Source organism: Zingiber officinale, chromosome 1B (genome assembly GCF_018446385.1).
Source record: "Zingiber officinale cultivar Zhangliang chromosome 1B, Zo_v1.1, whole genome shotgun sequence".
NCBI classification, from domain to species: domain Eukaryota; kingdom Viridiplantae; phylum Streptophyta; class Magnoliopsida; order Zingiberales; family Zingiberaceae; genus Zingiber; species Zingiber officinale.
Window position 1 is genome coordinate 161,100,198 of NC_055986.1, and position 21,668 is coordinate 161,121,865.

Genomic DNA, 21,668 nt, shown 5'->3' on the forward strand with positions numbered 1-21,668 from the left:
ACAAAAACACTTGTGTATTTAGAGACAGATTGGTTCAAGGCAATTTACAACATTAAAGTAAAGGAACCTTTTGAAGATTTAGTTCATCGTCATCATCATGCTCTGTGCTAAGTAAATATCTCAAGATGGATGCAGGAACATCTGGGTTAAGTATGCTACGGCAGTACTGAAAATAACCAAGTAGTAATGCATATTGCCTGTGGAGGAAAGTTAAGGAGCAGCATGATTAGGGTCAAGATGTCTGGTTAAAATTTCAAGAAACAGAAATTTTAGGAGAGTACCGCCGCCTCAAAGTTTCAGATGATTCATTTCTTAGAATAGCCATCATAAGCTTATAAAGTATAGAGTGGCAAGCACCATTGGACAATTGCTTTACTGATATGATATCAAGGCACGTGACACTATCAGAATCGACACCTCCAGGACATAAGAATCGTTCATCTCTTAATTTAGCCATACAAGTAAGCGCAACCTTGAAAAACCACAGGTAGAAAACACAGAGGCTCAAAAAAAATACAAACCAAGTATATAAAGAAAACAGTAGCAGAAGGATCTTACATTGCTTAATACATATGCCATTCTTAAAGTGCAATCAGGAGATGCTGATGCACTCAATGAAGCACCAAGCAACCTTCAAATCAAAAGGTGGGCTTATCAGATGTGATCAAGTTTCAAAAGTTAGACAACAAAATAACACTCACTCAAACAATATCTGAGACCGGTCTTCCAGAAGGAGCATTCTTTTAGAAATAGAAACCTAAAAGAATCAGCATTATGCGAAGGTGAAACAATATAGACTATTAACATAGTCAAATCCATGGGTAGAGAAAAAATACCTCTACAATCTGAGACCACCCCGACAACATATGAAGCTGGGCTGCTTGTTCTTCAAGATTCTTGTTATACCTCCAGGCCCATCTAAGGAACTGTTGAATTGATGCTCTTAGCTCAGTCTTCTCTGCATCATTAATAGTATAACTTCCCTGGGAACATAACTGAAAAAGGCCCCAAGAAAACACTGCATTTCATTTGGATATAAATACCAAAAAACTGTGGGTACACAGAAACAGGTACCATATGCCAGTCAATTATTTCACTAACAATAACTCAAAATGAAACAAGAATAAGAAGAGAAAAAAATTAAAAACCTGCCAAAGTTTCTCATGCAGTGCATCCAAGTCAAGCAATCGATCTCCTCTTTCTGAGTAATAATAAACACCACCTTTTTCAGAGGTTGAAGAACTTTTTAGGATATCATTAACCTGAAGAAAGAAATGATGACTGAAAGGTAACTAAGAAAGAAATGAAAAAAAGACAACAATTGATATTAAATGAGGCGACCTGTGCATCAAATTTAAAAGCTGGAAGGAGTTGAGGACATTGTAAACCTATATCAGGAGTTCGAAACTGCACAACATCGAGTAGTTCCAACACCTTAAGGATAAGAAAGCAAAATTAAGCCAGTTTTAAACAGCATAGAAAAAAAATCAATAATAGACTAAAGCAAAAGAGAATAGAGATAAATATTATTTTGCCATTTCAGTATTTGAATAAGAAGGTTACTTGAATTCTCTCTAGGCAGAAGAAAAATTTATGAAAAAATTGCCCAGAGTTATTTATCATATTAAGGGCATGTTTGGTTGACTGTTTGGTTCAAGTTGAGCAATTCGCAACTAATGGAGCATGTCCGCCACGTCAGCAAACGGGAGGATATAATCCAAATGTGATTACCCTTGGAAATGTGAGGTTTTACATGATTCCGAAATTTTTTTTCCAATTTTTTTGTTTCCAAATATGAGTATTCCAAAGGTTGAACCAAATAATATTATATTATATTTTATTCCCCATAATATCGGTTCGTGATTACCTATATGATAACTTGAACCAAACGCACTCTATGGAATTGTAAGGTCCATTTTCTTCTATGGATTGGAGAAATTCAAGTTGTCCTTTCTCAAGTTTCTACCACAAAGAGCACTCAGCATTAGAGGTAATTATCACGAGGCTAAAACTTTCATATTTTTGACTGGTAAGGTGGTACAGAATTACAAGTGCTGGAGCATACAAACCAATAAACTTCGAAAAATAATTACATGGTTTCTGGACAAGACTACAGAATTAAATGTGCATGAGCCCCAAGCACATACAATTCCACCTTGCACTACCATTGCTGCTTTCCCATGTGTTACCATTCTAAAGTAATAATTACTAGCCCCACTTCATGCTTTAGCTTCACCTCTTTCATTTCCTTCATTGAGGAACAATACAAACGCAAAACAGAGTGCCAAGTATGGCCCTGCCAGGGACACAAAACAGCAAGCACAAGAATGCACAAACAATAAATTTAATCAACTAATATCAACAAAAAAACACACACACAAATCCATAGTCAAGTTTTGCACCATTGAAAAGCTAGCCATTCCAGGTACACCATATTTTTCTTCACAATTGTATGCAAACAACTTTTCCTATCCATATGCTTCAACCACTAAATTTTAAACCCATAAATAACATGTTGTGCTTGTGAAAATCAACTAGATATGAGAAACAAAGAGTATCAAATTTGCACCTTTTTCTTCTTTGTGGTTCTTTGTGCAAAATTGCTGGCATCAAACTCAGAAGTTCTTGATAATTCTGGACTCTGGTAATTACCACCAGCAATCTGAGTAAAACATAAAGACAAAATAGAAAGGCATGCTTCTCGGTGTGTTGATTCACCCATATCGGCTGTATGTAATTCCAATGCTAACAGCTTTATCAGCCATGCCCTCTGAATAATGACAATGAATTCATGTTAGTGCATCACTATAGCCAATATACAACTAACCATTCACCTCTATAAATGTATGTTGTCATCCATTTCTTAAGCTTAAAATTTTTGAAGCAAATAACCAAACAAATAAGTGATTACTCAGCTGCAAAATAAGAAATGAATATATGAACTCCAAGCAAAGTAAGTACGCTATCTTAAAATTCAACTCCACAATGATAGTTAATCATAGGTAATTCAAAAAAAAAAATGTATTATACAGACTTTTATTAATTACATGATACATATCCTAAAAAGGCTTAGACATCTACTATAGAACAAGGACACACTAATACCAAAATAATGGCAGCAGAAAGTTGCTTTAATACCAATTTGATGGCAACTCGAAACCGTGTGATACCAAATTGATGAAGATCAAAATTGAAGCCGCAAAGAATTGGGATAAAAATTGATGGGACAAGAGCAAAAACTACCTCAAATCGAGAAATAAAAAAACTAACATCGAGAATGAAAACTCACAGTGGAATATACCAGCAAAAAATCAATTTACATTTTGACAATCAGGGACCTTTTAAAAAATCCAAGACAAATATAATTGGAGACGACAAAGAAAAGGAATAACATTGCACGTAAAAGAACTAAACTAGCAAACAAATCAATTTATAAATTGGGGAACAACCAAAGAAAATTAAACATATGCCAATATTTTCATACAGGCCTAACAAGATAATTAGCAATTAAAATTCACATCAAATAACTTATCCGCCTAAACATGATGATTCCCAAAATCAACGTTTACAAAGATTCTTGTATAGGCATTTTGAAAATTCATATAAAGATTCTCTTTAAAGCCTTTAAAAAAATGCAGAATAAGTTCAGTTATTAAACCATGTATACATAGCCTCGATATACAATAGAATTGAGATGTTAAAAGCACAATATCTTTCAGAATCTAAGAAACAGTAAGAAGAAAGATGAAACTGATCAAAATTCTAGATACAATAGATTAATAAGAACACACCATAACATTTGATGTAATCCTGTTTGTTATATCATTTCAAACAAATATTTAGTCAAAAACGCATATGAACTAGATTTCTTTTTCCCAAACAGGTGGAAATCAAGGTTTAAAATCTCGACCCGTGTCGATGTTACGGTCCTAGATTGGAACGATACGATTTCGGTATCATATCATGACAATAGGGTGTGTGTGTGTGTTTGTGTGTATATATATAGCTTATATTGAATTCTAAAATCAAATTTATTTTAAAAAATATATATATAATTATTAAAAATATATTAACAATTAATTTTTTAGAATTATTTATAAAATTTTCAACTTATTTTAAATATTTTTATAAAATTTTAATCTATTTTTAATTTATATAAATAATTTAAAGTTTATTTTAAAATTTATTTTAAATTATATAACTATATATTATATAAAGTATCTATTTTTTATTTTAATTTTTTATATTTCTAATAAAAATATGCATTATAATTATATTAATTAATTAACCATTTATTTAATTAATTATTAATTTATATAAAATATAAATTAATAATTAATTAGAAAAAAGATATTATATATATAATATAATGGTTTCAATTAAAACATTTTATAAAACCTAACTTTTTCTCATTCTCGCGATTCTCCGCCTTCGCCTCATCGCCGCCGCCACAAGGCTCGTACGATGACTCCACCGAGGTTGCGAGGCTCACGTAACGAGTTCGCCGCCGCAGTGCTCACGCAACGAGTCTGCCACGATAGAGGGGTTTGCGTGACGAGTTCGCCGCATCTGCGAGGCTCACAAAATGCTTCCTCCGCAGCCGCAAGGCTCGGACGACACCTTTGAGGCCGACCATGGGCTTCGAAACTTTCTAAACGTCGATGCCAATTTCGGTGTGCGAGCGAAACAATAAGTTTCACCCGTTCCGCTCGGCACGGAACAAAATTTATATCCTTGGTAGAAATATCCACATATGAGAACCAAGTGCCCAACATGACTATCTCTAAATTTTTTTACAAATGATCAATAGAATCAGAGTCAAATCTGTATATTAATATCTGAGTGAGAGGATGAAGAGTAAAGTATCATAAAACTACATCAGCTTTTTGAAGATAAAAACACACGAATTTACAATTTTTAGGCATCTTTCACTTTAACTAGACCTTTATTTTCATTGGGTTACAAGTAATGAATCATCACAACATATATTGTTTTGGAACACAATGGTTTGCATTTGATACAATCAATTTCCCATAAATTTGGCACTATATACCAGAAGCATTATAATAGCCAAAGAGTAGTATCCACAAAGCCTAGTTGACTTAAGAGCAACATATTAAACACAAAATGACACAAATAAATCAAAACAGGAGATAAAGTGCATAATCATACCAGCCTTACAAAAGATATGTAATAGAATAATATGAGTTTCCATATCAAGAATATTTAGTTTGAGTAGTATAACTGTTTCAATGCACCAATTAAAAGTAGAACAACAAGTACACAAACATAAATGGATAGAATTGAGTCAGAAGCAGTTTTCCACTATTGAAATATTACTTTTGCATGCAACAGAAAAGGTTTACACAGTCACGCTACCAATACTGAACACTGAATATTTTGAATTTATGTGAAAGAACTAACAAAAAATAGAAAAAGCTATCATGCAAAACTTAATAAATCTTCATGAAGGATTGAAAGGAAAGTGGTATGTGGTTGAGACACTGCCAAAATGTGATATATGATAGAGCAAAACAAATACAAGCTATAAGGCTGCTTATGTGATCCCATTAAAAAAACCAAATAAACATTCACAAAGATGCATAACATGACATATAACAAAATATATATATTACATAATGCACATAATATATGAACCAGTGAGACTAAGGAATCCACATAACATAAAAAATAAATCAACTTTCTATAGAAAGCTAAATCTATCCCATAACACATTGGACGTTTAACATAGAAATCCATATAACATAAAACACACAGCGGGTAGCAATGAATATTTACTCAATCAGATTAGAGACAAAAAGTATTTAAGATTATCACATTTACAAAAAATGCATAACATCTTAAAAAATATATATATCCTACATAAACCGCAAAATACACCAATCAGGAAGGCTGAATCCATATAAAATGATTTTTCAATCTATCAAAAAAAAAATCAACCTTCTATAAACCTACATATATCCCATAACATATCTCAATAATTAACAACAGCAATCCATATAGTCTAAAACATGGAGCATGTAGAAATCAATACTCAGATTAGAAATTCTTTTTCCATTAGACTCCAAATTAAAAAAATAGCCCAAACCTGATTTGCAGTTGCATAACCAATATCCAGTATGATTTCAATGTTATTGGGTTATAAATTAGCCTTGATGCATATTGGGAATGCATATGCAATATCAATGAGGCCACTACATATGCATGTACAACAACATCAAATTTTTATATAATGATCTCCATGCAATTAAACGAAACCTTTTAAGTAATCTCAATGCTTATCTCAAAAGATCAAACAAATAGCATCTCTTCAAAAATCAGTGTATAACATTGACTAAAAATTACCCTTAGAAATTGTCAAATCTTACCTAACATCAGTATTAGACAGTCCTCAACTGGCTAAGCTTAGGAGGAATAGAAAATAAGAGAGAGAGATAGGGAAAGCAAACAAAGATATCATATTTAATCTAACTGAAATTCATCCAAAAGATGGAAATCAGGACAGAAAAATAATAATAATTTATATTACAATTTTATTTTCCATTAAAGAGTTGGAGATTGAACATGACCCAAAAGAAATCAATTTGATAAAATAGAAGAGAAAGCTTTCTTCAAACTTTCTTTTCCTAGAGAATTTTCCTTCCAAAAAACTGCATATCTCCTCTCTTCCTTTTTCTTTTCCTCATTTTAATCTCTCAAAGAAACAGAGCCCAAGGAATCCATCCCAAACTTCTAGATTAAATATATTCAACCATGTTGAGCAAATGACAAAAAGATAAGTGCGAGTCAAAAACTCAACCAAATTCTATTTGAGGCACCACTCAAAGGAATGAATGTAAGTACCATCCTGATTGTAAAAAGTGGTAGTAAACAATGTCTAGACGCTGAAAGGAGGAAGTATTGCAGATACCTCATGAAGCATGCTCACTCTAAGAGATTGATTATGACTTCTTTTGGGCAGTGGGTTTGTACAAATTGTATCCAAATGCTTCAAGATCAATACACAGATTAGGAATAAAAATAGAGAAATTCCAATTTAGACTCAACTAAATGACAAATGAAGAACACCTTCGAGAAGAAAAGGTATTTCTTTGTACTCAAAAGATACATTGTTGGACCACTTGTTAGGGGATCCATGCACAACTCATAGAGAAGCTGCAATAAGAGAAAAAATTATCATATCTGAAGAAAATGTTATTCTAACTAGAGCAGAAATATAGTGAGCCAAACAAAAAAAATGGCATTCTGACCTGAAAACCAAATTCATGCAGTAAAGTGTTAATATCTGGCCTCGAAAGTTTTTCCAGATTATCAAGCATAACCTTCAAACAGCTGCACAAATCCATCCAGTACTAAACAATATGCCATTATCAGACACAAGAAATTATACAATTGCTTACTCTACCTGTAATGAACTTTTGGCTGCAAGATACTATGCTCAACAGGACTATCTATGTCAAACCTAAGAAGCAAATGTGCAACATTTGGGGCTGGGCGATTTATGTTATCAATAAGAAGCTGAAAAAAATAAGAGAAAATTAAGCAGGAATTATAGTTTTACTATACTAACACCAATACAGAAAAAAAATAATGAAGTACCTGCAGAATAAGAACACCAAGATCATCTTTAGCATTCTCAATGCTCTCGCACTCTTCGAAGCGTGATTCCAAACAAGCTGCATAATCCTCGACAAGGCATTTAGCAGCATTTGATTTTAACACTAACTGTACGAGGCCAATCATTCTAGAACTGTCAAGGACAAGCTTAGATGTAAATCCTCAAGCATAACCAAACAGGATTTTTGACAAACAATCATTCAGAAATTTCAAGTGCCATAAGAAAAAGAGTGTCAAGCTTAAAAATGGAAATTTATCTGATGGTACCTGAGTATACTCATGATTTTTATAGAATTTTGTTGAATTTGAGGAGAAAAATCATATCGAATGTACTCCAGAAGTGTGAAAATCCAGTTAGGGTTTTGAGATAGAATGACATCCAAAGGCTGTACAATCAAAGAAAATACGATAAAATCAATGACATGGCATGCGAGAAAAATGGCCAGATAGGCATAGATTAAAACCTGATGCAAAGGGCGCCAGAAATCAGCAAGAAATATATCTCTGTCCATAACAAGGACAAGGATTTCAAGAGAGAGTTTTAAAGCTTCCTCTAATAGCTGACCGTATGATTGACTAGTCCTCTCAGAGATGATGATGTCAGCACCCAGCGAAATGATGCTCATGATGTTACAGAAAGCAATTTTACCACTCATGAAGTCCTACAGGAAGAGCTACATTCTTAAAACTCACTGAGACAGAACTACCAGAGTATATAAAGTATAAACTAAATTTAATCTAGGATAAAACCTGATAGTTATAGTTTAAAAAAAAAGGAACTTCCAAGAAAAACAAACAAAGAAGGGTGAACCTAACGATTGGGTTTGTTATAATCATCTTAGCAGTCAGTTTCAACTCAAAAATAATTCTTTTCAATACAAATATACTTCAACACTCCACCTAAGACACAGGAAGTCTCTAGTATGATACTTCAACACAAACAAAATTTTTCAACATTAAAGTACCTGGAAAGTCCACATGATACTCTACTTCGAAGCCTTTGGTATAAATGTTTAAGCCAAACTTACTTTAAGCTATCAAGGCGATAAACCATTTTCAACTCAAAAATAACATTTTAGACCCAAAATTCATTAAACATTCCACTTAACAGCCCTAGGAAGCCTACGGTATGTACAAAATGACCTCTTGGGTGATCAAGATAATTTGATGTTTTCAAATAAAAAAATCATACACTATACTTGAGGCTCGCACGAAGACTTGTATGATATTTTAAATGATATATTTTGGATCATAAAAGAGATTTTAGAAGATGACCTTGATGGCTATTTTATAATAAGAAACAACAGAACATTCCATTTGGGATTCTCAGTAAGGCTCTATTGTGAATTTCTGGACAAAATAACATGTTTTGAGTCACAAAGGTGATTTACAAAGATTACCTTAACATTCTACTGAGGTTGGAAAGCAGATTTTGGTATGGTATTTTAATCAAAATGACATATTTTGGATCATAGAAGAGATATTAAAAAATGACCTTGATGGTAATTTTATAATCAGAAACAACTGAAAACTTCATTTATAACTCTCAGGAAGGATCCATTATGACTTTCTGGGTAAAGTAACATGTTCTGAGTCACAAAGGGATTTGTGATTTAATCACTCTAACACCGTTTTGAACTTAAACACCTAGATATTGTACATGAGACTCCTAGGAAGTCTTTGGAGCCCTTGTCATAGTTAAAATGATAGGTTTTCAAGAAAATTATTTTAATGACCATTTTCCAATAAAAACACTAATACTCTCCAACCAAGGCTCCCATGAAACCTTTGGTAATTTATTGGGTCAAAATGAATTGATTTGGGCCATCAAGATTTTTTTTTGGAAAATAACCTGGATGACTTGTCTTGTTTCAACTCAAATGTAGTTTATGGTTATACGTCAAATTCTCAAATACCTTCTAATAAATAACTTTTTGGCCAAAAACAAAAAAGCTTGGCTGTCAAAATGATTTTAAAAGAGGAATTTAGCTTGGCAAATTAGGGTTACTTAGGTATTTGAAGGTGTGGTGCTAAATATGTAAGAGTTCGCATTGCAGGATCTGCAAGAACTGCTACATCTACATGAGAACTTGGGTTTAATGTTAAATAGGCAAGAGTTATCACACTATAAGTTAGATAAAAACAACCAAGATAGGAAAACTAATAATCTAAGAGTTGGAACATGGAACATAAGATCTTTCATGAGTAAATCAATAGAGGTAGTAGACACGATGATTAGGAGAAAAATTAGTATTTTGTATGTGTAAGAGATAAAATGGATAGACATAGAGAACTCGAGTTTTAAGTTATAGTACACAGAAAAGAGTAAAGCAAGAAATGAAGTGGATATTGTAGTAGATTGCTCATTAAAGGATGAAGTGAATTAGAGCCCTTAAGATAATAGCGGCGAAAGAAACTATGAATATAACTAACGTATATGCACCGCAAGTAGGATTAGATGAAGTTACCAAATCAAGGTTTTGGGATGACTTATATGAAATATTACAAAATATTTTGCCAAATGAAATGATTTTAATAGGAGGTGAGCTAAATGGGCATGTCAGAGTGAAAAATGAAGAATATGAGAGGGTACATGGGGGTTATGAGTTTGAAACGAAAAATAAGGAAGGGAAAACTATATTAGATTTTGCAATAGCATATGACCTTATATTAGCTAATATATTTTTTAAGAAAATAAAAGAACACTTAATCACGTTCAAAAGTGGGAATAATAAATCGCAAATTGACTTTCTTATGGTTAGAAAAAAAGGAGAAAGATTTGTAAATATTGCAAGGTCATCCGAAGCTTAACTACCCAACATAGATTAGTAGTGTTGGATATATGCCTCAAGCATAATATCAATAGAAAAAAATATATACGACTCCTAAAATTAAGTGGTAGAAGTTAAAGGATGAGAAACAAAATATATTTAAGGAGAAGGTAGAATATAAGTATTAGGTGAAATATATGGTGACTCTAATACGACATAGGATAAGATGGTATCAAAGTTGAAAATAGTAACTAAAAGTGTACTCGGTGAGTCAAAGGGACATGCATCACTAAGTAAGGAATCTTAGTGTTGGAATGAAAAATTATAAGAAAAAGTGAAGGATAAACGAACAACTTATAAGGAATTATATATTTGTAAGAACGAGGAAAATTTAAAAAAAATTATACAATAGCTAAGAAATAGGCTAAGAAAGTAGTGAATGAAGCAAAGAATGAAACTTTTGAATTATTATATCAGAAATTGGATGCAAAAGAAGGGGAAAGAGACATTTATAAAATTGCTAAATTCAGAGAAAGGAAGACAAAAGATCTTATCCAAATAAAATATATTAAAATGAATGTAATAGGGTACTAGTAAACGATGAAGAAATAAAAGAGTAGTAAAGAGGTATTTTTATTAACTTTTTAATGAAGGTTAAGTAATTTAAGTAGGTCAAATGAGTATAGAAATTTAAATTTTTATCGTAGATTTTAAACTTCAGAAGTAGAATAAGTTTTAAATGGATGCACGATGGAAAAATCGTTGAACCAGATGATATTCCGATAGAGGCATGGAAGTACCTAAGGAAATAATGTATTGAATGGCTTACAAAATTATTTAACATAATATTAAAAATAAAAAAAATATTTGATCAATATAGGATAAGTACTCTAGTTCTCTTATAAAAGAATAAGGGAAACATATAAAATTTTACAAACTATTGGAGTATTAAACTAATGAGTCATACAATGAAACTTTGGGGAAAAGCACGGTAACCGAAAATCAATTTGGATTCATGCTTGAAAGGTCAACAATAAAAGATATGCATCTTCTTAGACAATTAGTTGAAAAATATCGAGAGAAAAAAATAAGATCTACACATGGTATTCATTAACTTAGAAAAAACTTATGATAGAGTACCAAGAGAAATTATATAGAAAATTTTAAAAAAGAGAGATGTTAGCGTAACATATATTGAACTAATTAAGGATATGTACAAGGATGTAACAATTAGAGTAAAGACTTCAAACAGAGTAATTGAAACATTTCCGATAACGGCAAAATATATGGAATTTAAGTTTAGCAATATTAGACGTAATGTTATAATTGTTAAGATAGGAGATGATGAGTTGCTCAGAACCAAGAGCTTTAAATATTTAGGATCATTTTTATAAAACGATAGAAGGATTGAGAAAGGTCTTACATAGAATACAAAAAAGATGGTTGAAATAGCGGAAAACATCGGGTGTTTTATGTGACCGTAAAGTACCTCTAAAACTTAAAGGAAAATTTTATAAAACCGCAGCTAGACCTACTATGTTATATGGAGCGAAATGTTGGGCTATGAAAAGAGCACATGATTTAAATATGAGAGTTGCAGAGATGAGGATGTTAAGGTGGATGTGTAGACATACGAGAATGGATAGAATAAAAAATAAAAGCATTCGAAAGAAAATAGGAATTGCATCTATTGAGAGAAAACTTCGAGAGATACGTTTAAGATGATACTGGTATGTACTTAAACAACCAATAAATGCTCCAGTTATGGGATGTGAAACTATGACAAACACGCATATCAAACGTAGAAGAGGAAGACTAAAAAAGATTTGGTTAGTAACAATAAAATAAGATAAAATTTATTTAAATATAGATGATGATATAGTTGGAGATAGAGTGGCATAAAAGGATCCATATAGTCGATCCCACCTAATGGGATAAGATTTGGTTATTATTGTAGATATATAATACATTCAATGTCCATTTACTAATTATTATGGCAAAATGGAGCAGTGTGCACCTTGATGTCACAAATACAGGTTATGTAAGATGCTAAAGTTTCTGAACAAAGATCATGTCAGATTCTCAAAAATGCATAATGCTATTGCAATGAGCCTTCAGCTAGAAAGAAAGTAACAGCAAGCATAGTGTTCAAACTTCATACGAGACTAGGAAGTCAAGATTTCAAGAAAAGTACGCTTGGCTGCATAAACCAAGTAATAGGATGAAAATTAGAGTGATACACATCATCCTTATATACAAAAACACTCCCAAAACAAAGGTGAGAATCTAGCTGTATTACCACATTGTTTATAAAGTGAAATATCCATCAACTCAGTAATTAGCAACTAAATTATAAATAAAAAATATTCATATCCTTTTCAAAACACATACTTTTAGAAGTTCTAATGCAGGGATCTGGCTGTCAATTGTAGATGTATCTGCCACGCCTGGTGACAATGACATGTTATTAGCTTTTCCAGACTCCTCTTTGTTTATATTATACATTTTCAGAGCCCTGCAAAATCACAATTGTAGTCAAATCCAAGATTACACAACTGAGCAAGAGAAAAAGATATAAAAAATTTGGCAACTATAGTTTTAACAACCCAATAAATGTGAAAAAGAAGTATACTACAGAACTATTTTCCTTTTTGTCACACTATAAGGAACTGAATCCAAGTCACAAGCAAATATAGGTAGAATCAGTAATGTCATTGGAATAGTGTGACATGAAGTGTATAGAAACAATATAAGAACAGACTGTTTCGCCAAAAGGCATTTGGCTAGGTAAGATTGGGACTACAAATATAATACCATACATCAATATCACTCACATTTGGAAGTGCTGAAGGCAAGAAAGGACTAGTTGCCATTTCTCATAAGGGTCAGCATATGCCCTCTGAGGAAAAGGCCCAAAAACATGATCATATACAAATCTAAAGATACCAACAAATCTGCAAGAAAGTATAACGTCAGCAACTTAGCAAGACCCTAATGTCAACCAGTTCAGTAACATTTAGTACAAATATTTATCAGGTTGAAAAAGGATAGCACCTTCGCCCTCGATCGCTTTCATCTTTCTCTTGTGCAATAAGAGTATTTAACAAGTTCAGAAATGATATAGTTGATGGATACCGCTCCCTCCTTGCTTCAACTTCGTTTAGCTCAAATTGCATGTCATAAATCTGTGGCACAAAAAAAAGCATGCAATAGAAAATAATTTTTTATGAAACCAACACAAAATAACTGCAAGCAAATATATCAGAATTTCATAATCTTGATATAGCAAGAAAAGAGATGTAACAACCCAAATTTCCTCATTACGAGTTCTAATAGTGGTTAAAAATATTTAGAAATGCTTTAGAAATATTCTAGAGATTTTTAGAAATTTTTAGAATATTTTTATGTAATTTTTGGAGTTCGTTTGGTATTTTTACCAAAAGAAACAAGTTGCAAAAATAAAGAAATTAAGCCGAGGTTCGAACCGGAGACCTCCGGTCAACAGGAGCCCAAGCAGGCGTTGCTGATTAGAGAAGGAACAGAATTAATTTAAGTAGTAGTAGTTATTGATAGAAAATAATTAAGCATAAAAGAGGTGCGGCTGAGATTCGAACCCGCGACCTCCGACCCAACCCGAGCCTTAAGCGAATCCGACTGACCAAGTGCCCAAGCGGGCGGTTCTGTTTAGAAAAGGTAGCGAAATTTATTTAAAAAGTTAACAAAATATGGGAGTTATAAAGAGAGGAAATTAGGGCTTGATTTCTTCGGTGACCGAAAACCCTTTCTCTCCTTTTCTCTCTCGCTCGCGACGGCGGAGCTCAGGCGGAACCGAAGGAAGCTAGGTCTTGCCTCCGGCGGCCGATCAAGAGTCCAATCCAAGAGCTCTTCGCCTTCTCACGATCCTCTCAGCAAGGAGAAGCTGTGGGCACGAAGAAGGAGCCGGAAGTTGCAAGCCTCCGCAAACCCTAGAGGGTTCTTGTTCGGTTGTGAGTTCAAGAAGCAAGGTAAGTGCTTCTCACCTGCGGTAGGAGTAGCTTGGAGTTGTTTCTTCTCGTTTTTTTTTTTTGAAGCATGATGTAGGACCATATGGAATCTAGCAATGTTCTGTTTTGTTGTTGCCATGGCACTGGGTATAAGTAACAAGTATGGTTCTAGATTTCCAGTAGCAATGTTTTCCTTACTAGTTGCATCTTGGTCTTCCTTGCCGTGCTACAAGGCATGCAAAATAGTTGCAATTTGGGTTCCTTTTGTTCAGTTGTCGTGAGTCTCAAAGAAGGAGCATGTAGGGGTTGAGCATGTTGAACATTCTATTCTTTATGGTTTCCTGCCGTGGCATTCAGTTTCAGGTTTAGTTTTGTGCATAAAGTTTCAGATTTAGTTTTTGTGCATGTTTATGCTAGTATAAATGCATTCGGGTTTGCTGTGCATTATGTTTTTATGTATGCAGATTTGGATTGGCATGTCATGGGTTTTATGCTTTAGTTTGGGTGCATATGTTATGAACAGATAGTCTCAGTTTTTAGATTCTTAAAGTATGAAACAGTTTTAGTTTTTTTGGTTGCTTGTGATCTTAAATAGATTTAGTTTTGAGATGAAGTATAGAGCATGAACACATTAGAAGACCACAGTATTACCTTAAGCACTGTAGTTAGATTTCTCTTGTTAAAGCATGCTGTTTGGAATTTAATGTTTTGGTTGGTTGAGTTAGATCTATTGCTTGTGACTTGATGAGCATGCTCTGTTCGTGTGGAGTTTTACAGTTTTGAATTTTGTTGCTTTATGTAAGTTTCGGTTGTGAACATGTTTGCAAGGATTTTTAGTTTACAAGTGCAGATTTTATTAAGCTTACAAGTGCAGATTTTATTAAGTTTATAATGCAGATTTTATTAAGTTCACAAGTGCAGAATTTTATTAAGCTTACAAGTGCAGAATTTTGTTAGTATAGTATGCAGAATTTCGATTAGCATAGTATGCAGATTTTTGTTTATGCATTTCAAAGTTAGAATTTGTTTAAACATTTCAGTTTTTAAAGAAGCATTCTTTTATTAGAGGTATTAACAAGTATAAGAAAGATAAAGAAAAGAAAGAAAAAGCCAAGGCCTTAAGTAGATCCCAAAGTCAAGACTTTAGGGATTTTGGCACACAAGGTGCTTGAAGAAAATGCCAAAGCATTATAAATTAGAAGTAATAAAAGATAACAAGTATTTTACTATTTTTAAGAGGCTAGTACCCTGACTTCCGAGGTTGTCGTTAAACAAATCCAGGTGACCAATTCCGAGGTCTTGGCCCAGGTAAGACCGAGGTCTTGGCCCGGGTAAGACCGAGGTCTTGGCCCGGGTAAGACCGAGGTCTTTACCTTCGTAGGACTGATGGGTCGCTACCCCAGTTTCTATTAGGGAGCGCGCTTTGGTACTATGCCTGGGCCCAAGAAGAAAGTTTATTATTATTTTGAAGTATTAAAGTATAAGTTTTTAAACAAAAGAAATAAGATTCAGAAAGTGTTTAAAATTCAGCAAGTTAGTTTCTTTTAATTCGAAGCATGCAGTATTAGTTTTATTTGTTTCCTGATTAGTTTGTTAAGCATGATTAGCCTTGTCTTCCAGCATGCAGTTTTATTCTTGTATATCATGAGTATGCAAATTTTAGTGCTTTGCTATTAGATGAGCATGAGTAGTTTTCTTTTTACAGATTCAGTTTTTAGCATTGCTGTATTTATATGCACATTCGAGTTTTTGTGAGTTAGACAGTGCTTACTAAGCATTCGCTTATAGTTTGCATTTCCTCTTACTGCAGATAAAGGAAAGGAAAAGCTATAGCAAAGGAAGACGACAAGGAGATGCGGATGGATGTGTGATGCCTGGACTATAGAAGCCTTGGGATTTAGCATAAGAATTTATTAAGATTGCCATGTATTTAGAATTCTTTATTTAAATTGTTATACACATTAGATCTATTATCTGAGTTGTATAGTGGTTGCATGCATGTTCAAATTAATACATATAATTAGCATGATTAAATTGATGTATAGTTTTAGTTGTGTTCATATGCTGGAGTAGAATGTAGAGATAAGTTGTTTATGTTTTACGCTGCTATTAGTTGCATGTTTAGAGAGTTTATGAATTGATCTTTACATGTGAACAACTCTAATTAAGTAAAGTTAGTAGTCCAGTAGCGCTCCGCCCTCACAGACCAGTAGTGAGGAGGGTGGGGTGTTACAAGAGATGCTAAAGCATTTCACTTCACATCCCAACATTCAAAAATCACATCCTGATCAAAAGTTAATTCATGATAAATGAAACAACTTGCACACAAGATGAATTTTTAGAAGTTCAGCTCCATAAATTCATAAACTACATTCACAATATGAGGAGACATGGAACACTGAACATGATGGCTTTGTAAGAAGCATAATTACCAAAATCAGTATTCGTATCACAATTGGTTAGTCAAAGAACTCATATAAATCTGAATCAGCAGGAACAGAAACAAATGAGAAAGACATCAAACATCATATATGAGACTATAATAGATATTTTAAAATTTTAAGAATATCTAATGCATATCCAATAATTAATAATAAAATATAATTTATTAATATGAATATATTTAATGTTACCATGTTGCATGTTGTTTGTAGATGACATTATTTTGGTTAATGAGACATATGAAGGGCTAAATACTAAGCTAAAATCTTGACGGGAAATATAGGAAGTTAAAGGTTTTAAGCTTAGTGGAATATATATAGAATTTAAATTTAGAGGTAGTAATAGGTGTAACAAGACAATTATTAAGAGAGGGAATGAAGAGTTACCTATAACTGAAAATTTTAAGCATCTAGGATTGTTTTTACAAAATGATGGAGGGTTTGATAGAGATGTTTTACATAAGATAGAAGCAACACAGTTAAAATAGGGAGGGCATCAGCTATTCTTCGTAATTGTAAGGTACCTCTAAAGTTTAAAAGGAAGTTATACAAAACGGCGATTAGACCTACTATATTATATGCACTGAATATTGGCTTATAAACCAAGCACACTAGTAGAAGATAAAAGTTACAAAGATGTGGATGTGCGGATATATTATGAGGGATGACACAATATTGAGAACATTTGAGAGTGTTAAATTGCACCTGTTGAAGGAAAACTCCAAAAGACGCATTTAAGATGGTATAGAAATATATTAGGGCAATCAATAGATACCCCAATTAGGTGATATGAGACCATAACAAATATGCACATTATTGAGAAAGTGGAAGAACAAAGAAAACTTGATTAGCAATGATAAATCATGATAAAGTTCATTTAAATATAAATAAGGATACAATAAAAGATTAAGCCCATGGAGAAGAATTTATATAGTCAACCCCATTTAGTGGCATAAAAACTTAGTAGTAGTAGTTGTTGTAGTATGAATATAAATAATAAAAAGATTATAACAAGTATAAAATCATAATTTCAGTATAAATTGTTAAATAAAACTAAATTGTTAATATATATATTTTAATAAAAGTGTTATTATTTAATATATGATGTTTTAGGGCTCAGCCACATCCCCAACTAAATTTTAGTTGAAGGAATGGAAGTTTCAAAATAGTTGTTGACCAATAAAAATTATTTTGTTCTCTCAATGAGCAAGGAAAGAACAATAAGGTATAGTCCCAGTTATGGTAAGATTGAATATCTTATGCACTAAGCCGCGAATTATAGCAAGGCCGTGCAATTTTTTTAAAGGAAAACAATAAGAGCTCTTAAATTGTGTTTGATGCACCATAATAATGGATAGCAATCTCCTAAGAATGCAAACTCTATTTGTGACCTTGTCAAATTGTTATTTTCACATGAAATTCAATACATTCTACAGTAGAACAAGATTTATTAATAATTCAATAGAGTTTCAATCAACTGCAGAAATGATATGATTTTGGCACCATGACAAGCTGATATTTAGTAAGCTTCAAAGCATACTAAGATCAACTAACATGAGTTTTAATAAATTTCTGCCATTAAGCTTGTTACTCTCTAATATAATATTATAGCAATAAAAAGTGAATTATAATATTGAGAAAAAAAAATAGTTCCAAGATATAAGAAGAATCCCAACTATTTATCTTACTAATAGCAAAACGAGTGTGGTGCAAAATCGTCTAAGAGAATTTGATCTTTAAGCATAGATCAAACTTAAGACTCGGATTACATGATGCTCTTAGAACATTTCATATTAGAACTAGTTTCTCCATGTGTCCATAAATATATCACAATTACCCATATTGGAAGTTGGAGTTGTATAACCATAATAGGAATTGGAACAAGCATAGGTGTTTATGATAATCGAATATGGATGCATCTAGATTTCTCAACACAAGTTTGAGCTTCCTCTTCCTCTCCCCTTTCTATTTATAGTGTTCCTATTTGTTTGGCAAACGAAGTTGAAGGATGAATCACTGAAAGAGATATTTGTTCCAAACGGTACCAACCACAATAGGCCTTGTCTTGATTGATACCACTAAAATTGTGCCTTACTGAATGATACAATACATTTATTCATGTCAAAACAGTGTCTATATTGATTGTCTAATTATCAAGATCGACACCTAAAACATGCATCCAAACAACAGTGACACCTATGAGTTGGAAACAGTTTAATACACAATGAAGGAACAGGGCAGAAATCCTCTACTGCATTGAACCAGCTTAATATGCTCAAACAATAGGCACCAGTCTTCCAAGAACATGTATTCCTTATGACCATATCAGTTAGACATGAAATTCCACTCATTCAACATAACCACCAATACAGATCAAGTAAAGATGAAATTCTACTAGTTATTTAAACAGAAAACACAATGCTGAAAAGATGATCATATTCAACCCCTCTTTGTGTTCCTCAAGATAGGACAAGAAATTGGTTAAGTTTGCCCTATTAACATAACAAACTCCATCTTGTCTATTTCAGATAAATGAATTAGAAATCTTAGCTACTATCCAGGATAGCACCATTAATTGAAAGAAAACTAACAATTGAAACTAGAGTAAACTGCAATAAATAAATTTCAGTGATCAGAAAACCATGCACAGATAAGATACATATTCCAGGGTGTCAAAACATTCAAATAAGACAAAATTCCAACAGTATACAATGATGATCTTAAAAACATTTATCTGTCAAACAAAATCTTCAAGAATACAGATGAAAGATAGGTACACGAAAAGAGGGAGAGTACCTGTGAAGGTGCGTGCTGTCCAATAGGACTAAAAGGAGCAACAGCAACAGGAAGGTCATATTGTTCAAGGTAATTCCAGATGGTATCCTTTAAGGCAGGAGAGACTTTGATGAAAGATGCAATAGCATTTCGCAGAGCACCCTACATAGAAATTTAAATATTCTAATATATGTTTAAAAATAGCAAATAAATTTCAAGAATAATAATAGGAAATAGCTTGTAACCTTTAAATATGGTGGCACATTCTCATAACCAAGGAGCTTGAATAAGGGCTCAATGTCTTGAAACCATCTCCTCCTTTCAGAAGGATTCCCATTTTCAACCACCTATCACGGTTTATTATTAGTCAATTCTGATAAATGAAAAAATAAATCATTCAGGCTAAAAATTAAATAACTTGATAACAATGTCTACAGATATTGGAAATATTAACTCAGAACACATTGAGTAAATAATAAGATACATGTCACAGGGTAAATGTAGTGGAAATTCCCAGATATCAACATGCTGAACTAAGTAAAAGAAAAGCAAAATAAACCACATGCACTAAGAAAATCCAGTAAACATGGAGTTTCTTCACAATAAATTACGCTATGAAAGCATCAGAACTTAAAAAGATGAATACTAAATATGTTATAAATGTTGCTGTACAGATTTGCAATATATTTCCACAAGTCATAGTTACTCCCCATGCCAAATCAGTTAGCCCATCAATCTTATTGGGACAAATGCAATGCAACATATTGCTGTCTAACACTTCTTGAGGTCATTAATTTGAACTATATACACATAACAGACAATCCAAACTACTAATTACAGAAACACAATACCATAAATATTTCAAGTACTCCATTCACTTTGTTCTAAAAAATGATTCAAACTTAACTATCAAAACAAGAAATTTCCTTCAATTAATGCCTAGAAGTTAATACCTTCAAAAATAGTCACTGACAAAGGACATAAATTTTCATGCTTTTCCACCTATTAAAAACATTGACTAAAATAGTTTCGCAAATAAGAATATGAACAAATGAAAATAGTTCTTTCATCATTCCTGTTTAATACAATAATGAAACTAGAAACCATTAGTGGAAACTATATGCAAAACTAAAACCTGTATTTTTGCTTCCACTCGATGGCATTATGCACATAAAACTTCAAATATATTAAAAAAAAAAAAGGTAGAGAGCAATGTGTTGATTGATCAGTTTGACTTGTCTTAAGTTCGCATCTTTTCAAAGTGATCATTACGTAGTTAAATAAAAATTTTCTAATAAAAGAGGACGAACATCGTTTCCATCCTCCAGCGTAAAAAAGGCTGCCTAATTTAATGCCTTTCCTGAACCCAATTTGCATTTCTTGTGAACTTTAGGAAGTGTGAAAACAGAAAGTTACACTCATTAAGTATGCTAAAAAAACAAGCCAAGTCGTATCTTTTTACAACATTAAACTTTGCAACTTTGCCCTTCCTCAATAATACTGAAACATGGTGACTATGAGAAGAAACAGATTCAAGCATACTGTAGAGGAAGATTATTAAGTTTAATCCCTACATAGTTTCCTATATGGCTGTATCTATTTGTGTATTGTATGATCATCATCTTACATAGATTCCAATATATTAGAGTATTTACAGATAGGCCTCCAACACTCCCCTCAAATTGGTTGAAGAATGTTATCCTCTCATGAAAAACTGGATTAGAAGAGATGTAAATGGCAGCATGCTTGTACAAATGTAGCTTTATTGATTTAGCACTAGATTCGGCACAACCATCGCTGAAGCTTCTAATTCTAATGCACACTGCAAAATCTTGGAGATCTCTATTTTTTACTGCAGAGTTGAAGGCAAACTTTGTTGTAAGTTAGACAAAACCTTTGTCAAGCTAAATTCAGAGTCATCTTATTTTCTCTTTTTCAGATTCAAAGATGATATGGATTGGATGGGGTCCACGGTTTATATAAAATAGATTGCTTATTATAGATCTTGGAGTAGAGAGGAGCGCTTAGAGAGATTTAATCTCAAATCAGTGCCAATTCGG

At 32.7% G+C, this 21,668-nt stretch overlaps 1 protein-coding gene across 1 annotated transcript in view; it reads right to left on the bottom strand.

The window, feature by feature from the left end:
* The window catches only part of LOC122043936 (nuclear pore complex protein NUP205-like), a 56,280-nt gene that overhangs the window by 20,664 nt on the left and 13,948 nt on the right, over positions 1-21,668 (bottom strand). The window contains exons 14-33 of the mRNA XM_042604497.1: positions 19,854-19,955; positions 19,630-19,770; positions 13,464-13,594; positions 13,244-13,363; positions 12,801-12,924; positions 8,103-8,300; positions 7,906-8,024; positions 7,621-7,771; positions 7,427-7,539; positions 7,272-7,353; positions 7,090-7,176; positions 6,932-7,009; positions 2,570-2,770; positions 1,342-1,434; positions 1,149-1,262; positions 837-995; positions 702-757; positions 559-631; positions 282-472; positions 68-197 (exon numbers count right to left, since the gene is read on the bottom strand). Of these exons, the coding sequence (XP_042460431.1) occupies positions 68-197; positions 282-472; positions 559-631; positions 702-757; positions 837-995; positions 1,149-1,262; positions 1,342-1,434; positions 2,570-2,770; positions 6,932-7,009; positions 7,090-7,176; positions 7,272-7,353; positions 7,427-7,539; positions 7,621-7,771; positions 7,906-8,024; positions 8,103-8,300; positions 12,801-12,924; positions 13,244-13,363; positions 13,464-13,594; positions 19,630-19,770; positions 19,854-19,955 (2,463 nt within the window). The remainder of the gene's footprint in view (positions 1-67; positions 198-281; positions 473-558; positions 632-701; positions 758-836; positions 996-1,148; positions 1,263-1,341; positions 1,435-2,569; positions 2,771-6,931; positions 7,010-7,089; positions 7,177-7,271; positions 7,354-7,426; positions 7,540-7,620; positions 7,772-7,905; positions 8,025-8,102; positions 8,301-12,800; positions 12,925-13,243; positions 13,364-13,463; positions 13,595-19,629; positions 19,771-19,853; positions 19,956-21,668) is intronic.